Genomic DNA, 16,578 nt, shown 5'->3' on the forward strand with positions numbered 1-16,578 from the left:
ACTTTCTCACACCCGATTACACAAGGAAGGGGGAACACAGTTTTTCTGCTTTGGAGACATCACATAATTAAAAGCCATCTCATCATCTGTTCCCATTCAAAGTAACAAAAAGGCCTGCATAAAACTTAACAGATATTCAGATGTGCCTCGTGGCCACTTATTTTAAAAAAACAGAAATAAATAAACACACAGTTGCTCCGAGAGGTACCCCCCGCTCTCCTAACTTTTTGGACGCGGCAGCGCTCCACTCTACTGCTAGGTCAAGGGAAAAGCCAGAGGAGACTCACACTCAGGCTGACTTGCAGGTGTAAAGGGGCTCCCAGCTTCCATTAAAAAGGACTCTGCTCACCTTGATGCAGCCCAAGGAGCTGCTTTCGTGGCAGCGGCTCCCGTGCTTGTGTGTTCTCATAGTTAAAAAAAATAATAATAAAAGTAAAAAGCAGATGGCCGGCCAGCCAGCCTGCGGACTGTCAGCAACGCAGCTTTCTGAGGAGCCAGGGGCAGGGAGGGGAGGCGGAGGCAGAGGAGGACACAGGCAGACGTACACACAGAGACAGAGAGAAGGATGCACGCGGATGCACATGAACACACGTGCACACACATACCAGAACGAGCATGCCTGGGCAGTTACATGTGCCAGAACACACTGGTATTTATCAACCAGCCAATCACAATTTTTTTCCTTTTTTTTTAAGGTTTTTTTATGTTTTTGTTTTTAAAGTGAGGCTCCGTCAAGTCTTCCCTCCCCCCACCCCAACAATTCTTTTTGACTTCCCCTCCCTCCCAAACATGGTAGACCTAAGGACGGAAACACACCCAGTGCAAACAAAGGTAAAAAGCTATTTTTTCAGTATATATGTTTCTTAGCAACAACTTCCATATAACATGAAAAAGTGAAAAACTAGAAACTAATTTTTTTAATTTTTTTGTGTTTAAATTTAAATGGTATGTGTACTTGCTTCACATTGTCTTTCTAGGTTGGCGTTCATGATTCAAGTATTTCAAGAGTGATATGTTCTCTTTTTGGATTCATATTCCAAACGAAAAAACTGAAGATATAAGGGAGGCAACTATGTGCTCAGACAGTCTGTCAATGACCCACCTTTTTTTCTCTCTCCGTTTTCTTTTTTCCTTTTAAAAATGTATTTATTGCAAGTTGAAAAAAAAAACGAAAAGGTCAAGTTAGTGCTGCTGCTGTTCCAAAAAAGGTAACGAGGTCAGAGTTGAAAGTTCTAAGTTCAGATTGAATCCGACCCTCCTCCCAGAAGGTCACCAGGTAGTAAAGGAGCAGGGCTGCCCATCCTATGGGGATCTTCCACAGTCGGGACTCCCCACAAGCTAGAAGAATAGTTTGGGGGCCCCCACAACGAAGCGCCAGCAAGATCGGCCCCACTGCTGCCGCCAGCACTGCTGCTCCATTGCCCGAGCCCTGTGGACCCACCGAAAAGATTCAGAGCAGGCCCGACGGGGTCTGACTGGGTCTGGCTGGTCTCCAGCGACTGCCAACCTGCTGCGGGCGCACTCGGGGTTGCTGCAGGTGTAGGGGGCTGAGCTTGTGCCAGGAAGCGGCTAACTTCATCATCGGTAGCAAACTCAGCCAGGATGGTAGTGTTTCCCAACACACACCTGGAAAAAAGGGGAGGGAAAACTATGGGTTTGAGGACAATCCTAAAGCACACACAGGGGCTGAGAAGTTTGAATTCTTGTTATTCAAGGTGCAGTCCTTTGAATAGAACCTTCTACATACCCTGGATGCTTTTTAAAATCCAGAAGCACAGGATCAGAACCTGCATTTTAACCATGCTGTCAGGTACTGACTTAAAGCAATGAAGTAGATATCCAAAAACTACTGCAGGACACTACAGATCAATATCCCTTGGTATGTGAAATCTGTATGTCAAGAATCATGCCACCTTTTTTTCTTTTCCCCATGGGAGGTACAAGATCACATATTAAGCGTCAAGGTGACCCCGCTTCAGACATCTGGAAATGCTGCTGCGTCTCAGGGGTGGGCTCACCGCCTGAGTTTCATCATCGCTCCCTTGTTCTGTATGTAGCTTTCTGTCATGGCAGCTGCAGCCACAGGGAGTCAGCTCTTTCCTGCCCACCACTCCCAGAGTAGCAGGGACGGGGACGGTCAAAGTCTGACCCAGTCCCACCTACTTCACACAAAACCCCCAGTACCCACCAAGACCCCAGTAGTTCATCATCGCCCATAAAGAAGCTGAAGTAAGCAGTTAGATACTATTATGGAAAGTGATGGCAATTATGATTTCACATTTCCATAAATATCGGCTTTGTTTTATGGTACTTAAAAATTTATTCACTACTTCACAAATTCCTCATTTGTAGCATTGTGATTATTGACCTATGACATACACAGGGCAATCCATGCTTAGGCAGGTGAAGATCAACCACCTCAGTACCAAACAACTGCTTATGCAATGATGCTGTTTGGGGCATGTTCTCATGCACCTTTGTTTAATTAAGCAGGTGCTACAATACGCATGTGTGCGTCTTCATGCGTGTTTGTCTCAGCGCGCAGCATGGATACTCACATGTGCAGTGCAGTTTGGGCCTTGGCCGCCTCCTGTTTGGTGCTGTATCGGATCAGGGCAGTGCCCTGGGTTAGGTTCAGATGGAATGTCAGCAGTGGGCCATGCTGCATGCAGATGGTTCTCAAGGTTGACCCATCAATCTAAGGAGTAAGACATCCGTGAGATAAAAACTGGGGGTGGGGTGTGAAAGGAAGTCAAGTCACCTTTCCTCCGTATGAGAATAAGAAGGGCTTCTGGCTGGTAAATAACAGCATAGTGTCAGTACGAAGTAAGTCTTGGAGGAATGAACGAAGAACTCAAAGCAAGAAAAGAGTGCACTGAATACAGAGCTCTTAAAGGGAAATATTAAGATATTCAAAGCATTGGGCTGAGATCTAATGTGCCCATTTTGTGAATACAAAAGTCTGCACAAACGCGGCTCAGAACAAAAGCATATGATCCAACCTGTGGTCTATATTCTTTAAGAGACAAACAAGTGAACATGTGCTAATTTGTAGAGCTTTAAAAAGCAGAAACAAGCTAGTACCCAAATAAGAGTTTAAGAAAACATGCAACGTTCTCAGCATCGTACTAATGTAGTATTCGTCCACCTCCTCAGTTAACAATCGAACAAAGAGAGAAAAGCCACAAACAGGAAAAGCGCGGCTAACCACCCGATGACAGAGAGTGCTGACGGCCGCCCCAGCTCAGAGCATTCTGTGCCCTCTTATTCCTTCTCCGGCCGTCCCAGGGTCAGAGTGTTCCTCCGCACTTCTCTGTCCTCTGCTGCCCGCAGCCAAGGGGACCAAAGGCTGCAGTCGCTCACCTTGGTCATATTCTCACCACTAAGGGGATAATGGCCCTCACTTATGACTCAAATGAGCAAATCTATTTATTCACTCTGATTAATTTATTGGTATCAAAATCTTAACTATGTTTATTTAAGCTGCTTAGTCCAACATTTCAGTCATTTCTTTGGAAGGGGAACAGATTACTATTGGAATAGTCTGCAGAAGCTGTGCTACTGGCTGGCAGTAGTGGAAACATTCCGTGGTTTCACCATGGAAACTGTGTGGGATGAAACTGGCAGTTCCACCACAGTTCTTTATAGAAAATGACTGGAGAAACAGCTCTGGGCATTGTTTTTAAAGTGACGATTGACTATAGGCATATCAGTGTGTGCCACTAGTGACTTTTCAGGATGGATGTCTTCTAAACAAATTTTAGGTGATAAAAAGGAAATTTATCCAGGTACCGAAGATTTGACCTTATAACCTTATAAGCTACAACTGAGATCGCTATTAGGTAGTGCTGATTTCTGAAACTAATCAGATCTTTCTAATACAAACACAGCCACCCCCTATATTCATTTCATATACATACACAGGTGTACTTACTATTTTCCACATTCTGAAACAGGATTGCACAGCTGGTTAACCTGCCCAGGTTCCCTTTAACATCATCTATCCTCTTTCTCATCGTAACCACACTGCACCTACCGCACTGTGTGCCTACTTAGAAATAATGGCGCAGATAATAGTTTTGAGGATGGTTATATAAAATCTTCATGCTTCAGTCAATTATTAGCTAAATAAATAACCTCGGGCTTTTAGCTGAGTTATTAATACAGGGATTAAAAGCCCATCCAGACTCTTCCTTACGTTAACTGTATTTAGGAAACTGCCTTTCTCAACATGCACTATGAAATACAAGCCCTGGATGTACTCCCCACATATGGATTCACAGGGCAAATAAATTTAGGAGGAGCTGTATTTCCTCACAGAGGATCACAGTATACGTTGGCATATTAAAGGATCTAAGAAGTCTCATAGTAAAGAAACCTGCTTAATTTTACTTAATCAAGTGTAGAATCCAAACATATTAGGTCAGACACCTACTAATATCCCCTGGGAACCACTCTGGAAAGTGCCAGCTTAGTCAAGTACATGAATCTGTTTATGAATTAAACGCTAGACAAATCACTGTGTGTCAAAGGCAGGGAGGCATAACTGACCCCTTTTAACAAGGTGTTGTGAAGCTGTCAAGTCCAAATGAAGGTTATGGGTTCAATTTTGATGGGTTCATTTAACCTAATGTTGCTGCAAGAACTTCAGCTGTCAAGCAATCAATGTGGAGGGGAGGGTGCTCTGGTACAAATGAAGTCCCACCACAGCACAAACAACCTAGAGGGCATGTTCTGATGATGGAAATTAGTAATGCCATCTACATAAAAGATGGTAACAGAGAAAACATCAGAAGTGCCCACGGGCATTTAAGCTGTGAGACAGACACATCTCTTCTGCAAAGATAAGATGGTTAATTATTTATGAAGCAGAAGAACAGTTAATATTGAGCCTCAAGTCTTGGATAACTAACACAAAAACAGGTAACTTTTCTTGAGCATGGTTAAAGCACTTAAACACCCATTTACCCCTTACTTCTAGATTCTGACAAGCATATCTACACAGCAAGTTATCTCTGCTAAACAGAACTCACCAGGTAATACCACCCCACTCTCGCTATCTTATAAACTACACATGTTAACATCACCATGAGGGCAGGCATGAAGCTGAATGGTCAACATCCCCCATTCAGCGGTAGGCTTTGAGCCTCGGGTGGGGTGACCCACCCCTGCAGGCAGGACCTCTCTGTACTGACCAGAAAATAAATGAGTTTTCATATCTGCCTGCAGCTCTGACTCTTCTCTCCCTTCACACAATTACCGGTAAGTCCTATCTAGAAAATCGTAAGAAAGCATGATTACCTGTGGAGTGAGATTGTGAAGAACCAGCCAGTAACTAGGACGAACTGAACCACCATCACTCCAGGCAGAGGCTGTAAGCAACCAGACAGAAATTAGGAAGAGTCATCAAAAAATGTAAAAAGAGGCATGAACGAGAAACATTTCCACACGGTGCGCATGCTTCTCTCCCTTTATAAATCATTCTATTTCCCACTGCACTCTGGCCTTTACCTCGTCACGGAATAGCGAGCTCTCTCCTGTGCACTCACTCTTATGCCTTCTCTACAAGACAGTTTCCTCCTAGTGCTCTCACTCTGCCATTTGTCACTTTACTCCATCAGTGCCTCGGGAGGGCTTGGGTCCCTTTGCCTTACACTACTGTAATTTTCCACTCAGGAGATATTTGTTCCTCTACCAGCCAACTGTTAATTTCCTCCTGTGAAGACTTTATCATGTCCTCACCATCTGTGTTAACATAAGACCCTTGTGTTTGAACAGCGAGGTTCCTTTAGGCAGACCGTTCTCACCTGAGGCGAGCCGTGAGTCCTGTGTTCCCCACCCCCTGACTGAGCGGGGTGCTGTGCTGCTCCAGGGAGACGACGGTTTGGGGTTGGTCAGACCAGGAGGCGGGCGGGGCAGCGGTGTAGTGTTCCTTGAGGAAATATGGTTTTTCCACATCTTGTTGGAGAGATGAGTGGGGTTGTGTCCTATGGGATCTGGGGACCATGTTGATTTATAATCAGGGAACTTTGCTGTAAGAAAATTGAGGAAGGAATAAGATTAGGTCACTTTTGTCACCAAATACACATAAATTTGGAATACACTCACACACACATTTAAATTCTAAAAACAGTAAGCGCACACTTTAAAGCAGCAATACAAAGTAACATTGCTCTTTGAGCTTATTAAATATAAAATTTTCAATGACTATTACTCTGAATTGACAAATTAACAAATGGACTAAAGACTTAATAAGATAACTAATTCTCTACTGTTTGCTTAGTTAAACACAACCTGAAAGGGAAGATTAATTCAAGGAAAATATTCCTGAGGTCATTAGTCTTACAGATATAAAATGTGAAACTGAGTGGGTATGCTATAAATACTTATTGACTTAATGAAAAGTACATTAGAAAACTACACTTTCCTTGATCCAGAATATTACATATCAACATTCAAACAGATTGTTAAAACACAGTAAACAAATATTCAGTAAAGACTCATTATGCTTTAAGGTGCTACATCAGTGTGTGGATAAGATAAACAGTTATTCTCAATAACTTCAAGTTCAGGGGAGGAAGAACAGACGAACAACGTAACTGGTAACCCCGGGCAAGATAATATATGTTCGATACGCAGAGGAGAAAGACAATGCTGGGCTGTCAGCAAAGGCTGTGCAAAAACTGATCTTGAAGGATTTACATACACAGATGGACTCAGAGAGCTTGGAAAATAGAAACCAGGTTCAATTTAAACACTTTCTGTACCAAATGTTTCCCCCCAGTTCGGGCTGAACAACATTTCACAGGGTTAGAGAGGTAAAGGAGGCTATAAAGGTATGCTGGGGGCTGATTAAAATGCTATCAGGATATTTTACAACAGATTCAGCATGTAGCGTTTAACCCTTTGAGCGCCAACATCACTGTGAGCGACACTGATGAACTTTTCCAAAAGTGCCAGCATCGCTCCCAGCGACTTTTTCGGTGGCTATAAATGTAAATAACAATAGAATAACTCATATTTGTTTTGTTCTTTCTTCGTACTTTGATTATGCTGTTACAGTTGTCCCAATTTCTTTTCCCCTTGTTCCCCTCCACCCAGTGACCCCCCCTCCAGTTGTCCCCCCCACTTAGTCCATGCCCACTGGTTGTGCATATAGTTCTTCTCAACATCTCCCTGTCTACTCCACTCCCTCCTACTACGCTTACTTCCTGTACCATCACCCTCCCTTTCCCCCTCCCTGCTGACCTCCCCCCAAAATGTTCCCCATACCTATAATTCTTTTCCCACTCTCATTGCCTACTTAGTTTGCCTTTGTTTCGGTTCCCTAGCTTCTGTTGTTGGTGGTTGTGATACAGTTTTCATTTTAATGTTCATAGTTTTGATCCTTTTTCTCCTAAACAAGTCCCTTTAATATTTCATATAACAGTGGTTTGGATCTGATAAACTCCTTTCGTTTTACTTTGTCCTGCAAGCACTTTTTCTGCCCTTCTATTCTGAATGACAGCTTCGCTGGATAGAGTAATCGTGGTTGTAGGTTTTTGCTTTTCATTACTTTGAATATTTCTTGCCATTCCTTTCTGCCTGCAGAGTTCCTTTTGAGAAAACAGCTGATAGTCTTATTGGAACCCCTTTGTACGTAATTCTCTTCTTCTCTCTTGCTGCTTTTAAGATTCTCTCTTTATCCTTAATTTTTGACATTCTGATTATAATGTGTCTCGGTGTGGGTCTCCCTGGGTCCAGTTTTTTTGGAACTCTCTGTGCTTCCTGGACCTGTAAGTCTATTTCCTTCCCCAAGTTAGGGAAGTTCTGCTTCATTTTTTTTTTTTGCACAATTTTTCAATTTCTAGTTCTTCTTCTTCACCTTCTGGCAACCCTATGATTTGGATGTTGGCCTGCTTATAGCTGTCCCAGAGGTTTCTGAGCCTCTCCTCATTTTCCTCACTTCTCGTTTCCTCTTTCTGCACTGGCTGACTGTTCGTTCCTTCCCTATGTTCCGATGTGTTGATTTGATCCCTGGTTTTCTTTCCCTCACCACTAGTTTCATATGTGTTTTCGTTCATTTCAGCAGGACTAGCCTTCATTCCTTCCCCATCTTGATTAAGATCTGCTCCGTAAGCATTCTTATAACCAAAGCTCTGAACTGAGCCTCAGAAAGATTTCCTATTTGCTGCTTCGTTAGATTAGATATTTACTGTCTGGTCAGCTGCGTCCCTGGGATCTCTATCATGATCTGTGCCATCTTGACAGTTTTGTGTTTACCTTTGCTTCCTGGGCGGGGCTGTCACACCTCCTACGCTATAGCGGGTGGAGCCCCGTGCACTCATCACTACCAGGCAACCCTTCTCACCACGCTGTGGCGCTTTGTGTCAGGGTTGGGGTCCAAGATGGATTCCTGCCATTCTCTCTCTGCTGAGAGACCGGGAGCCTTCTTCTCTGTCCCCACCCTCTCCGGGCCTCACAGTCCAAGGCAATGGGGGTCTGACTTCCCCGGCATTGGAATCACAAGCTGACGGGTCTGGTCTGCAGCTGGGGGTGCTCCCCAGGCGCTTCTTGCCTCCCCTTAAATACTGGTGTCTGTGCTTCCTGCTGTCCCACTACTGTCGCTGCTGCCGCCGCCACCAGCATAGCTTGACCTCTCTGCACTGGTTTCGCCCCTCCTACTTGTCTGGACCAGCACTATTTCTTTATAACTTCATATGTTAGACTACCATTTATTTTCTGGAACTTCTGGTTATTTCTGGTTTTGCGGTCGTTGTAGTCCTTAGTTGTGGAGGGAGATGGTGCGTGTCGGTCTAGGCCTCCATCTTGGCCAAAAGTCTCAGGTTATATATTGATATAACTTTTTCTAATGTTGATCCAAATTTCGAATTTTTACGCTTATTCAAATACTGACATGTTAATTGTTATAATTCTTACTTACATTTTAAACGGTTCTTTTAATTTCATTTATCTTTGCAATAATTGTTAAAATTATGCAGCGTGCATAAGGTAGCTTTTGTTAATGGACACTTTCACTGCTTCATGGTACAGCGTTAGCATTTTGTTTATAAACTGTTTTTCACTGTTGATATCTATTGAAATATGTCTCTAGTGTGAATGCCGTTTGTGTTCTTTTTTTGATACGTTATTTTCTTTTATTTTAAATTTATGCCCTATTTGGCATATTTCTTGCTTGTTACCCATGTTGCTATGTGTTTTTTCAAATTATAATAATAGGTTTTATATTATGCCATATACTTCAAAAGCCATATTGAAGGGAAGAATTTTTTTTTTCTAAGATAATTTTTATAATAAAATAATTTTAATGCAATGCATTTTTTGCTAAATTACGTCAAAGAACACTGCTTACCAAAGAAAAGTGTATTTACTATATGTCATGAAATTTTCAGCAAATTATTATGAGTAATAATGTTTTTAGACATTTTCATAAACTCTGCATTTTTCAGCAAAATAGCCTGGCATTTCTCACACGAATTTTAGCAATTACGCATGGCACTCAAAGGGTTATACCAAGGTCTAAAACCTGGGTGGCACAAACAGAATGGACAGAATGCATGGGTAAGAGAGAAAACGATGGCAGACTAAACTGCTCGGAGACCTCACCACTGCCTGGATCCAGGGAGCAAGAGAGAAACTAAAGAGCAAGGAAACACTGAGATTCTGTGACTTAGTGATATGTGGGAGCATCACTAAGAAAAATACAGTTTAGTTAAAAAGGAAAGATAATTTTGAGGTGGGAAAATATATGTTCAGTTTTAGACATATCTGGGGTGATTCCTGGGCCATCTCTAGGATGAATGTCCAATTGTTGACAAAAGATAAAAACAGTTCAACCTGAAATATGAACAGTTACAAGAGTAAAAGAGTGAGGCGAAAATGAGTTTTACATGTAGAGGAAGAAGGCCTATAAAAGTATAACCTAAGGGTAGTGGTTAGACACATGAAATACTGAGTTGGCTCCTTTACACACTCACTCAGACCTGAGGCAAATTATATCAGCTCACTGAACCTCAGTTTCTTCATCTACAAAATGGAGACGTCACCAGGACCTTCCCATAGACGTTGGTGAAGGCAAGTTAAGAATTCATGATGACGGGCTCAGCATGCTGCCTGGTTTACAGGAGCACTCAATAAATGACAGGTTATCTTTGCACTCTTGATAGAACACACAGGTGGAAAGAAAGAATAGAGGACCATTAACCTGCAGTTTCTTAGTAGGCAGCTAAGGATTTGTTTTATTTACCTTTGCCTAGACAAAGAGCAGAAGTCTTAATGACTTTAATGGCGTAAGGTCCAACTTTTGCAAGACCGAAGAGCTAATTACTAATGAGTTGTTGACCCATCTGTAAGGCACCGTGTTAAGTGAGCGACTTCAAAGGCTCTATTGTATCCGGTAACTTTTCCATTCCCTATTGTCCTAACCATCCCCCCAAATAACAACAAAATAATAAGGAAGTTAACAAATGTTGCTGGTATAATTAATCGAGGTCTTTCACCCCCTTAGCCATCTGCTTTTAGCCTTTGTCTAAAAGTGGAAAGACTTAGAGAAAAGCCTTAAGAATAACAACCGGATTTAACAAGCCCTTGATTCCCTTGGCAGGCTGATGAAAAGAAAAAGCACTCGTGCCACCAGGACTGTAAGCTCTGCCCTTGCGAGGACAGCTTCCTGCAATTCCGTCAGCATCTGCCTTGTCCTAAAGCTGTATGTGTCTCATCTTGCCTCCTGGAGACCAGAAGCTCCTCAAGGATATGGCAAATACAAGAGTTGTGTCTCCAAAAGTATTTTTAAAGAAATAAACGCCAAGTTCCTTCGTAAAAGGGAATCTGAAAAGTGCTAACCAAAAGGAAAAACATAAGGCCACTCTCATACCTGAAGTGCTATGAACGTTGGTAAAGGAGTTGTCAGAGGCACTGTAGGGCCAGGCACCAGGTGAAGGCAGCGAGGTGTTGAGGGAAGAATTAGACCCTTTGGATGACACAGGAAAAACAGGATGAAGATATTGCAAATGTCAGTATAATAAGCAAAACCTTTAGGTATTTTATTTAACCTTCAATAGAAGGGAGAACAAAATGTATCTAAAAAATAAATGTGAAAAGCTTTATATTCTTATGTTTTCCGGTTAAAGTATTTGATAACAGCAAGTATATGTGCAAGGGATATCTGACTGACTGACCTGTGGTGTTATCCCGCAGAAGTTGGTGGTCAGTATCTACAATAGGAGATGTGGCTGTACCCCCCAGCACACTTCCTGGGGTGACATAGGGATCAGATTCAGGGTCAATGTTTTGGATACCTTTCCATGGCACTCCTGGTTGGAATTCTGAGAGAAGAACAAGTTTGAGAGGTAAGAGTTCAAAAAATGGTAAAATAAAGTTATTTTTTGATATAATAGCTCTATAAAAAGTCTTTCATTTAGATTAAAAAAAAAAAAGGTCAGTTCAAACATCTACTCTGCCAGCAGCACCTCTGTGTTATGCAGCTCATCAACTTTCTCTGCCTCTCTGTGGCTGTGAACTTGGTGCCTGAGCTCATCAGCACCTGGCCCCAGAACCTGCTCTTCCTGTTTCCAGGGAAATTCAGGCCCGAGGGCAGGGAGGCAGGATTAAATAGTATGGTGCTCATGAGAACTGGTCAGGCATCTAGGACAAGAACTGGGAGAAAATCTAGTTTGGAGATCAGTAATTTCTCCCACTTATCTCATCGGAAATTGGCTCAGACTCACAAAAGCAAGCATAATACAAATGACCACTACTGTGTGGAACACGCAGGGTCAGTCAGTGGGAATAATTTGGCTAATGAGAAAGCCTGGAATATGTATAAATAAGTGTTTACAATTTTTTATTGGTTAATTTAAATCACATTTAAATCTATGTAATAGTATTAATAAACTTATTTTTCTACTCATGGTCAGGGAAAGTCGTCGGTCGTCGTCGGCAGCCGTCCGTCTCGAGAGACGATGGTGTAGCTTCTTAAGAGTCTATCTGCACCGCCGAGAATGGCTGTGCAGTCCGACTCGGGAGTGACACGGTATCTGTCTCCTCCCGTGTGTTGAATCGACATCTTGTGATGACGCTGGAGTGTCCTCTCCAGTGAAGCTGAAGCTACAGAGCCTGGTCAGGGTGATATGGAGGGTCTGTTGTTGCCCATGCAGCAGACCCCCCCTCTCTTCGCAGCTGAAGGATCCAAGGGAAAGACGGAGTCAATACAGCTTGGCTTCAGGTGCGCCGCAGGAGTTGCCGGTGTTGACTACAACGTCAAACCGCCTTAGGGACTCCGGCTCCGGATTTTCTGTCGGGGTTTACTCCCTTAGCCTTTCCCCTGAAGAGGTATGCCGCAAGGCAGCGGAGGTTTTTTGGAATCAGAGTTTTCCTTCTCTGATGTGCCCTGACTGGAAGATCGAACCAGCGACACTTAGCTCGCAGACTGACGCTCAATCCACTGAGCCAAACCAGCCAGTCAGGGAAAGTAATATGCATTATATTACACAACAGGCATTATGTGAGTCTACTTTAACAGAATGAAACTCTGCATGTTCGTATCACAAATATAACTGCACAAAGAGAGGTTTAGAAGGACATATACCAAATTTTTAATTTTTATCTTTATTAATTCAAACTTTCTACAATGAAAAAAGGTTATTTGTATCCAAACAGAGATAGATAAAAAAGGAAAAGAGTAACAAATTTTCTCATTGTACTCACTACCTATAACCTAAAACTGATAATAAATACTTGTTAAAAAAAATAAACAAATCAATTCAACGGATGTTTCAAAAGAACCCAGGATACAAAGCATCTTCTGATGGACGCATGCCAGGTCCCCACATTCCCCTCCCCTGACCTCCTTCAGCTTATCCAAGTCCACGCAGTATTCACCACACAGTAACTTACCTTGTAGGCGACAGTGTCAACACCTTATTTTACTGACTGAGTGCTATAGAGCAGAGACCTTATCTAAGGGAAATTTTCTATCTTCCTATAGCACAGCACATGCCTTGCTTTTATCAGATAATAATTACTGAATGAAAAAATGAAAGTGGGTATCTTAGTAAAGTGGATAGCAGAAACAATCTGTTCAGAACCTAAAAATAAAAATTAAAAAACAAGTGATATTCCAGAAAAAACACTTTCTGGACAATACCTGGAGGCCAACTGGCATTGCTGGATTTACTTCCGATTTTATTTGTTGGTGGAGATTTGGCAGGTAACCAGCTATCACCAGCAGGACCCGTATGGCCACCCAGCGTGTCACCCGGGATTATATCAAACTGGTTGTACGGTGACCCTCCTCGGGTCTTACCGGGGGCCACTATAGCGCCTGACAAGAGAGAGAGGAGATTAAGTCACACTTGGAAAGGACCCCTGTGAACAGAACTTGGCACTCTTTTACTTAGAGAAACTCAAACAAATGCAGTATTCTGAAGCTTATGCAGTAGAAAGAGTACCAAATGAGGGGTCACACTCGAGACCCAGTATATAATTAATAAGCAGGATGATCATGAACAATTCATTTCACCTTTCTGAGCCTTTCAGATCCTCGCTCATGCACACAGCACTGTTTTCATTCTTGAATGCTCCAAATTCCATGGTCTCAAGAAGTTAACTAACTATAAACTCTCATAAACTGCGAATCATACCATTATCCCCACAGTTTGCATACTAATGACTTGAGACGATATAAATGGAGGAAAGTCCACTGCAGAGAAGAGCATCTGCAATTGCTTTAAATTCCAAAGCAATGAGACGGAACTCCTGCCTGGGGTCTTTGCCAGCACAAGGCCAGTAGTGAACTCCGCAGCTCCGAGGTCCATGGCCCCACACGTGAACGGCAAATCCTTTGTGACTGCTTTCCCAAGAGGTTTTCAGCGGTTTGCCAGTGTCCCCTTCATGCATTTTATATGCCATGTGGCAGGAAAGAAATTAAAAGCTTAAAATTCCCATAAACTAACAAAAAATGATTTTCACTTTAAATGAAATTTTCAGCCTCTGTGAGTTACCATTCTGTCTATTTTACAAACAAGTTTTACATGCTGCATTGTGTCACCTGAGCTATTCTTAGGATCTTATTTATTGAACTGATAAAATTATTTCCAAGGTAATATATTAAAATATTTGTATAAATATTGATTAAGGGAATCTGTTCGGTTTGGCCAACCAGGAGTATCATCAAAACTCTCTCCATGCTCAGCTAGGAGATCACTGATTTTCTGGAGCCTCTGAAAGAAATATGATTCAAGGGCGCATTCCAGTGAAGCAGCAGAACATGAAAAGCTGAATTCCCTTGGGGATTGTTAAGGAAATGGGGAAAATACTTGTAAGCTCTAAATGGGCAAGTGACTATTTTACTTTTGAGATAACCTCTCACATGCCAGTCTGTATTTATTGTCACACACCTGTCATGTCTTTGGGGAAGGAAGCACTGTAAGTGCTCGAAGTTCTAGATGTTGGGCTTGGATTTTTCAGTTCAGAAATAGATCTTATACTGTGCATAAATTATTCTTGATTTTGTGGCACAAAATGATGATAACAAGCAGAGAGCTCCAAGTGTCCACTTCAGCAGCCCTTTGATGGGTACTTTTAAAAAAAAAAGATTTTATTTATATTTATTTTTAGAGAGAGGGGAAGGGAGGGAGAAGGAGAGAGAGGGAATCAATGTGTGGCTGCTTCTCATGTGCTCCCAACTGGGGACCTCGCCCACAGCCCAGGCATGTGCCCTCACTGGGACTCAAACCAGCGACCCTTTGGTTTGCAGGCTGGCACTCAATCCACTGAGCCACACCAGCCAGGGCTCGATGGGCACATTTTAAAGAGTGGCTTATAGCCCTGGTCAGGTGGCTCAATTGGTTGGAGCACTGTCTTGTACATCAAAAAATTGGATTCGATTCCCAGTCAGGGCACATATCCAGGCTGTAGGTTTGATCCCTGGTTGGGGTGCATATAGGAGGCAACCAATCAATGTTTCTCTCTTTCTGTCCCTCCCCACTCTTCTAAAATCAATAAACATCTCCTCATGTAAAGAGTTAAAAAAAAAAAAAAGAAGCTTATGAAGGAACCCTGGACGGCTTCAGACTGATGGGGTTGAGGCCTGCCAGGGAGCTTCGGGAGCATGCCACACCTTTTTATACTTGCTCACAGATACAGTTGAGCCCAAGTGAATTACTGTCAATTGTAATAAACACTGAAACAAAGGTTGAAGGAAGACTCCCAAGACCTTTCATTTGTCTTACAGGGAAATGGAGAAGCTCTTACAGAGAATTATGGATATAAAGGGCTGACCCACATTTACAATTAAACTCTGGAATGCCCTCAATTGCTGTCCAGCAGACCCTGTAATTCATAAAGAACAAGAGAGCTCTGTGAAAAGTTCCAATCTCATGTATTGATCTATTAGTCATCTTCTGGAAATTGAAAGGTTCAAAATCAACATGTTATTTGTTGTGATTTCTTGCACTTAAAAAAAAAAAAAAAATTTCAGTCTCTCAGCAAATTCACTAGGGTTTTACCCGAATGAACACTCAAGTTCACTTCTACTACCCTCAATCCCATACCACTGCAGGTGGGAAATTTTGCTTCTTTTAACTATAACTAGCATTTTAAGTTTCTTATAATTTTAAATACATACAACCTTCCTTCATAGGCGATCCTAAGATTTGGGGGGCGGGGGCATCAAGAGATGTGTCAAGAATTAGGTAAAGATCTGTGCTTTAAAATAACCAAGGCCTGCTGAGGGTCAGAAGAGCTCCAGCTCATACTACTTTGCTTGCTCTTACCATTTTTGTGCACATTGGCTTCCTGTGTGGCTACAGAGGGCAGTCCCTCCATCATGGAGGTCCACTGTTTAAAGCGAGACTCAGTTCCAGCCTCCTTCCCACCAACCATGCCATAGTCCATGCCGCCAGAGCTGAAGCCTAAAACAGAGAACCACATTTTATGTCTTTCTGTAAATTTCTAGTATTAGTAACCAAGAGTTTTGAGGCAGATCCCATGAAGTTTCACTCAGAAACAGGTATTCTGATTCATAATGCTGATCTTGGTTCTTGCTTGCTAAAAACATAAGGACTGCTGAGACATGAAAACGTGATGACTGCCATGTACTTAAGGTCATCTCTCACTCACTTATTAATTTAGCTACATTTGTGACAGACAGACTGCTGGGGTCAGTGATGCTCCACCTGAGGTGGAGGTGTCCACACATCAATCTAATTTGGAATAAGAGCAGCTACAAGGCTATGGTAAGAGTACTGGAGGAGAAAAGGCTTTGCAGAGGAAGGGAAATCTGATCTGGGGCCTAGGGTATGCAAGTAAGTCAAGGAAACCAAGAACAACGCTCTAACACATGACAAGAAGTCATATTTAAGGAATGATGAGAGTCCAACGTGACTCCAAAGATTGGCTAACTATGGATGAAGTGAGGCAGGGTGGCAGGAGGTGGGGGAGAAATAGAGCCATGCCACGCAGGGTCTTTATATATCAGGTAAAGGAGTTTGGGCTTTTTCCCTCTAAAATAGGAGATAAAATTTTAAGAAAGTGAGAGAAAGAGAGAGAGAGAGAATGTTAAGTTTGTATTGTAGAAAG

The 16,578-nt window shown here is 42.4% G+C and overlaps 1 protein-coding gene across 1 annotated transcript in view; it reads right to left on the reverse strand.

Moving 5' to 3' along the window:
• Positions 1-760: 760 nt before the first annotated feature.
• TNRC6B (trinucleotide repeat containing adaptor 6B) overlaps positions 761-16,578 on the reverse strand; it is a 247,397-nt gene continuing 231,579 nt past the window's right edge. Inside the window, exons 20-27 of the mRNA XM_090272393.1 lie at positions 15,774-15,911; positions 13,145-13,321; positions 11,178-11,324; positions 10,874-10,969; positions 5,808-6,032; positions 5,302-5,372; positions 2,559-2,698; positions 761-1,626 (exon numbers count right to left, since the gene is read on the reverse strand). Coding sequence (XP_090128519.1) covers positions 1,239-1,626; positions 2,559-2,698; positions 5,302-5,372; positions 5,808-6,032; positions 10,874-10,969; positions 11,178-11,324; positions 13,145-13,321; positions 15,774-15,911 — 1,382 coding nt within the window. The 3' untranslated portion in view covers positions 761-1,238. The remainder of the gene's footprint in view (positions 1,627-2,558; positions 2,699-5,301; positions 5,373-5,807; positions 6,033-10,873; positions 10,970-11,177; positions 11,325-13,144; positions 13,322-15,773; positions 15,912-16,578) is intronic.

The sequence above is a fragment of the Furipterus horrens genome, unplaced genomic scaffold (genome assembly GCF_987537825.1).
Source record: "Furipterus horrens unplaced genomic scaffold, mFurHor1.1.pri manual_scaffold_4, whole genome shotgun sequence".
In the NCBI taxonomy this organism is placed as follows: domain Eukaryota; kingdom Metazoa; phylum Chordata; class Mammalia; order Chiroptera; family Furipteridae; genus Furipterus; species Furipterus horrens.